The 6,000-nt window shown below is 41.5% G+C and overlaps 1 protein-coding gene across 1 annotated transcript in view; it reads left to right on the top strand.

Moving 5' to 3' along the window:
• Positions 1 to 885: 885 nt before the first annotated feature.
• Positions 886 to 6,000, top strand: part of slc22a4 (solute carrier family 22 member 4) — a 32,644-nt gene continuing 27,529 nt past the window's right edge. The window contains exon 1 of the mRNA XM_059547437.1: positions 886 to 1,551. Within this exon, the coding sequence (XP_059403420.1) occupies positions 1,159 to 1,551 (393 nt within the window). The 5' untranslated portion in view covers positions 886 to 1,158. The remainder of the gene's footprint in view (positions 1,552 to 6,000) is intronic.

Here is a 6,000-nt window from a genome sequence, read left to right as displayed (position 1 = left end):
TACACAGGGCTACGATCAGCTACAGCAAGGCCACTAAGCAGGAAGCAGAGAAAACACTGTCCAACAGCGACATCCGACACCTCTCTCTCACCACAAGCTGGCGCACAAGTGACATCAGCAACCATCGACGCACTGGTTTAATAGTTAATTCTGTTTCACAACAAAATTAAATACAAGTATACAAAAATAAATATACTTTACATTCCTGAACATGTTATGCATTAAGCAAGAAAAATAAAATACATACATACATACATAAAAAAAAAATTCTCAACTAGCAGAAATATTGACACAAATATTCCATTAATCCATCTATTTGACTAGGTTACACACACATAGGAATTTATGCAAATGAGCTGCAGCTCCCTGCCCTCTTTTCCAGAATAGGGCAGAGCCTTTACAGCTTGTACCTCTTCTCTGTTTGGTTTTGATTATCATGTCTATCATGCTGAAATAATGCGTTTTAAAGCCAGATTAGTTTAAACTTGTGGTACACCATTGCCACTTGCATGGTGGCATCGTGGGTGGAAACGTGCATATTAAGGGGCAGAGATATTATAATAAGATTCTTATCTATGTCACAGAGGGAGTGAAATCTGAAGCACTAGTTTGTTTTTTTTTTTTTCACACACACACACACACACACACACACACACACACACACACACACACACACACACACACACACACACACACACACACACACACACATTTCCAGTTCTATCAAAACTTTAAACACTGAAAGTTAAGTACTTCTGAGCATCACTGCTGTCCCACATTCATAACAGTGTCAGGAAAGACAATTCTGTTCAGTAAGTTACAAGATTACAGTTGAATTCATCATGTCATGTTTAAATTGATCTCCAGCCACACACAGGAACACCTGATTTTTTTTTTCCTCTCTATTCCACTCATGGAATTACAAAGGTCCCAGAGTTGCTCATTTCTTGAATTCAAAGATCAGTAACTGATGTAATGTTTGATAAAGGATCCCTTGGTCAGCATGTGAACTTTAAACAGCCAATGAGGTGAACCTTGTCAAAGTATATCATAAACCTTATATGCCAGATTGGTGTGTTACAAGATTGTGTAAACCTGAATGATAAAAAGCAAGAAGTCATTGTTAACAGTGGAGAAACTTGATGGTTTGGTTAAAAAATGAGGGACTATGATGACATCACAAATTTTTTGGGAACATGGGGTCCATTCCAGCTGACTGTTTTCTTTGCATTAGCTATAAGTATCCTTCCAAATGGTTTTGTGGGCCTCTACATTGTTTTTGTGGGGGACACGCCATCTCATGAGTGTCTGATTCCTGAGGAGTACAACATCAGTGATGTTTGGAGAGAAGCTGCAATCCCAATGGTGATTCAAGACGGGGTTTTAAAACGCAGTTCCTGCACCAGATACAAAATGGAAACAGTCAGGAATTTTTCTGTGCTTAACTACACCCCAAATGTGGAGGTCAATGTCAGCGAGATTGAGCTCGAGTCCTGTGTGAACGGCTGGAACTACAGTAAAGAGATTTACGAGTCTACAACAGTGACAGAGGTGAGTTGACTGCTGATGTACTATCACTCTACAGTCTTATGTCCAACTGCCCTAATGCTTCTTGAGATAAAGCTATGGAGAGGTTTGTAGATGATCATTCAGACAAATGAAAAATTGCATTCAATATTTTATATTAAATACTCTCAGTCCAATAACGTTTAAATAAGCATAAGTATTTTACTCAATGCCTACTTAAAACCTATTCTTAAATATCTTCCTTTGAAGTCACTGCCACGTTGACTCGCTAAGAACAAATTTCTGATTAACAAAGGACAAGAAATTTGAAAAATGGATACACTCATAAAGAGCACAATAAGTATATGAATATAACATTACTGGTGAGAGCATAAAGAACTAAAATTAACTGTAGATTTAAAAAAAAAAAATTTTTTATTGAATCCTTCACGTTAATTTCTTAACTACTGTAATGTGTTTACTGGGAAGCAGATAATATTTAACTGCATACCTCCAACTTATTAAATATTACATGAAAGCGAGATAAAAAAAAAACAAGGTTGCGCAGTCCTGCTGCTGGAAATCTAGCTCTCTGCAGACTTCAGCTCCAGTCCTGCTGTGTGTGAGGATCAAGAGCTCTTTGAAGAGCAGGTCATATGGTTTTTTGAAAAATATCTCTTTTGCAGTTTATAATCTGCAAAGTTTATAATCAAAAAGGTGCATGATAAATAAATATATTGTCTCTCAAAAGAGAATGTTGGTTCTAAATGGCCTTAACAAGTTGTTATATTTTCAAATCTTTTGCCTGTCACTGGTATACGTCACTGGGTAACACATTCCCCGCCTGACTGCGAAATATGAACACTCTGACCTGTCGACAAACACATCCGCTATTAGTGTGTTTACATGATGTTGAGAACACGCTGTGTTCAAGGATACCACAGAAATACAATTCGAACCTTTTGTTGTCTGCTTGTCATTTTACCAAGGACTTCTTCTCTAATCTTGGCTTTAATCTTCGTTGGCTTCTAATTTTTTTAAGACTACCAAGCTATTCGAACCACAACCTGTAAGTACGATTGATACATTGTGTACATTTTAAATTGAGTGCTCAAAAAAGATTTTGTGCTAATATGTGATGTATACCTAGTGCAGATTTAGGTTTCCAGGTAAAGCACAATATCACTGTCTTACTGAAGGATTTCTGATAATTCACAGTGAATCTACTATTTCCTAAGAATGTGTCGATTATTGTAGACTGATGTTGTTCTAATTACTTAGTTAAATAATAAAGAATATAATCGTTGTGAAATGGTTATGTATTTTGCTGCACCGGCAGTTCTAGGGTTAATGCTGGAGAGGTTAGGTTAGGCTGGTGCTCCTGTGATACAGCTGTTCTGTGTTCTGATTAAAAGTTAAGACTGTCTTTTGTCTGTCATTCTTCAAACATTACAGTAGACATACAGTACGGACCAAAAGTTTGGACACACCTTCTCATTCAAAGAGTTTTCTTTATTTTCATGACTATGAAAATTGTAGAGTCACACTGAAGACATCAAGGGCTATTTGACCAAGAAGAGAGTGATGGGGTGCTGCGCCAGTTGACCTGGCCTCCACAGTCACCGGACCTGAACCCAATCAAGATGGTTTAGGGGTGAGCTGGACCGCAGACAGAAGGCAAAAGGACCAACAAGTGCTAAGCATCTCTCGGGGAACTCCTTCAAGACTGTTGGAAGACCATTTCAGGTGACTACCTCTTGAAGCTCATCAAGAGAACGCCAAGAGTGTGCAAAGCAGTAATCAAAGCAAAAGGTGGCTACTTTGAAGAACCTAGAATATGACATATTTTCAGTTGTTTCACACTTTTTTGTTATGTATATAACTCCATATATAATTCCGCATGTGTTAATTCATAGTTTTGATGCCTTCAGTGTGAATCTACAATTTTCATAGTCATGAAAATAAAGAAAATTCTTTGAATGAGAAGGTGTGTCCAAACTTTTGGTCTCTACTGTATTTTGGTTCACAAGCTGTTTTGTTTCATCAGTAAATCACGTTAGCACTCGGCTAACGTATCCACCAAGTGTTCACAGTTTAGCAGCTAATCTTTAGCAGTGGGCACGATACGTTTGCATAAGTGTTTTTGTATTTTATGTCATTATTATGAGAACAGATTGAAGCACTACAGGTACATCTCAATAAATTAAAATGTCATAGAAAAGTTCATTTATTTCAGTAATTCAACTAAAATTGTGTAACTCGTGTATTAAATAAATTCAATGCACACAGACTGAAGTAGTTTTCAAGTCTTTGGTCCTTTTAATTGTAAAAATTTTTGGCTCACTGTGATGAGTGGGGCGGGGCCGAGAGACGTGGGAACAGGAGCTAGGCCGGTGGATTGGAGATGAGCGACACCTGTTTGACCCACCGGTCTCGAGTCCCACGGAGGAGATGGAAGGATATAAAACTGGAGCGACGACAGTGAAGGACGAGAGAGGACCAGGCCTGGACTTTTTGTATTTGGTTTTTATTTGTGTGTGTCAGTCATCCGTGAGGGGCTGACGCGCTGTTTTGTCTTTATTTTGATTATTAAAGCTTTCATTTTGATTGTCTGCCGGTTCCCGCCTCCCTTCTGCCGTCCGTGAGGGAGCGGAGGAGTCGGCGCAGTTCGCCAGGGGGCTGGAGCCTGCTGCCTCCGTGAAGGCATCCGGAGGGGCAGGGAACGGAGGACTCCTGCCGGCTGCCCAAAATCGGAGGAGCCGCCGCCATCCACCGGGCGGCGGAGGAGTGTCGTGCCGTCCGCCAAGGGCCGTCCAGTGCCACCGCCAGGCACCGCGGAGGAGATCACCCAGCTGGTGGAGGGCCGAGCAGCAGTGCGTCTGGGAAACAGATTTTTTTTTTCTCCTCTCTCCCCTCTCTCCCCTCTGTCGCTCCTGCTTCCATCTCCTTTTCTCTCGCCTCGTCTGTCCTACCCCCAGGTTCCCGCAGGTCACCGTGAGCGATCCCCCCGGAGGGAGGGCGGGGGGGTGGGGAGTAGAGCGCAGTCTCGTTAGTCTTCCCACGTCTCTCGGCCCCGCCCCACTCGTCACATACCCCCATCGCCCCTCGCAGGCCGGGGCCGAGAGACGTGGGAACAGGAGCGAGGCCGGTGGAGTGATTGGAGATGAGCGACACCTGTTCGACCCACCGGTCTCGAGTCCCACGGAGGAGATGGAAGGATATAAAACTGGAGTGACGACAGTGAAGGACGAGAGAGGACCAGACCTGGACTTTATTTTGTATTTGGTTTTTATTTTTGCGCATCAGTCATCCGTGAGGGGCTGACGGGCTGTTTTGTCTTTATTTTGATTATTAAAGCTTTCATTTTGATTGTCTGCCGGTTCCCGCCTCCTTCTTCCCGAAGATTATGGAGTTTTTATCGTTACACTTGTAACCCTATTGAGCTGATGGTATTTCAGCCATCTGTTTCATATTAATGAATCCTAACTATACCACATTCTGCACTCAAAGACCAGAACGTGAGTAACCCAGGACTTTGAGTTTTACTACATCTTCCAACATAATTCACCATTTGGGGCGCCGGGATGTCGGCAACATCCTGCCGTGGGTGACAGTTATTACACCTTAGAGAGAGTCTCCAGAGACACTCGCGGGAGCCTCAAAGGAGAAACTAAACCCACACATCCCTGAACACACGCCCACAAATGTTTTATCTTACACTCATCATGTAAATCCTTAATAATGTGTATTTTGAATAGGTTTGTGTATTGCATAAAAATGGTTAATCCTGTGATGTGAGGATTATAAGTATGACTTGTAAATAGGAAAGGTTTCTCCTCATTTTAACTTTCTCAAATAGAATCATGAGCTGTAACCCAACTCCTTCAGAGTCGTAAACTTTACGACTGCATCTGGTAGAAACAGGGAAGCCAGCTATCGCTGGAATTTCTATAAGGAAAGGGAAAAGCACCCTTTTAAGTGTATAAAATATATCGCTTTTTGTGCTTAGATGTCTCCCCATATCAAATTGGAGTATCTGCAATTGTATCATGTGTTAATTTCAAATGTCAAATGTGTGTAATTCTGCATTTAAAAATGTAACTTCATGTTTTGATAATTTATATATGTCAATCTTGATGTCTGTGTAATCGTCATGCTTTGACGAACTCATTTATCTAAAGCAAATTAATGAAAAATGTATTAATCTGGAATTATGAATGTGCTAGGATATCACTGTTGAAATCTGATAAACCCTAATTTATTAGGGTGGGTGTTTCCACAGAGACAAAGGAACTTTTTCCCGCTTCAGATCGCGGACGTTCATTGGTTGTTCACGCGAACAGAGGCGTGAACCATTTCAAGCTATAAGGACTGACCCAGGAAGTTCTCTCTCTTCCTTTCTCTTCTTTTCTTCGCTGGTCCGCGCTCTCTTCTGGTCCTCGCTCTTCCCGTACGCGCTGCTTGCGCGGCCTTAGGCCGCGCTCCTACCGCCCT

The sequence above is a fragment of the Carassius carassius genome, unplaced genomic scaffold (assembly GCF_963082965.1).
Source record: "Carassius carassius unplaced genomic scaffold, fCarCar2.1 SCAFFOLD_68, whole genome shotgun sequence".
NCBI classification, from domain to species: Eukaryota; Metazoa; Chordata; class Actinopteri; order Cypriniformes; family Cyprinidae; genus Carassius; species Carassius carassius.
The sequence above is the reverse complement of the archived record's forward strand: the minus strand, read 5'-3'. Positions and strand labels throughout refer to the sequence as shown.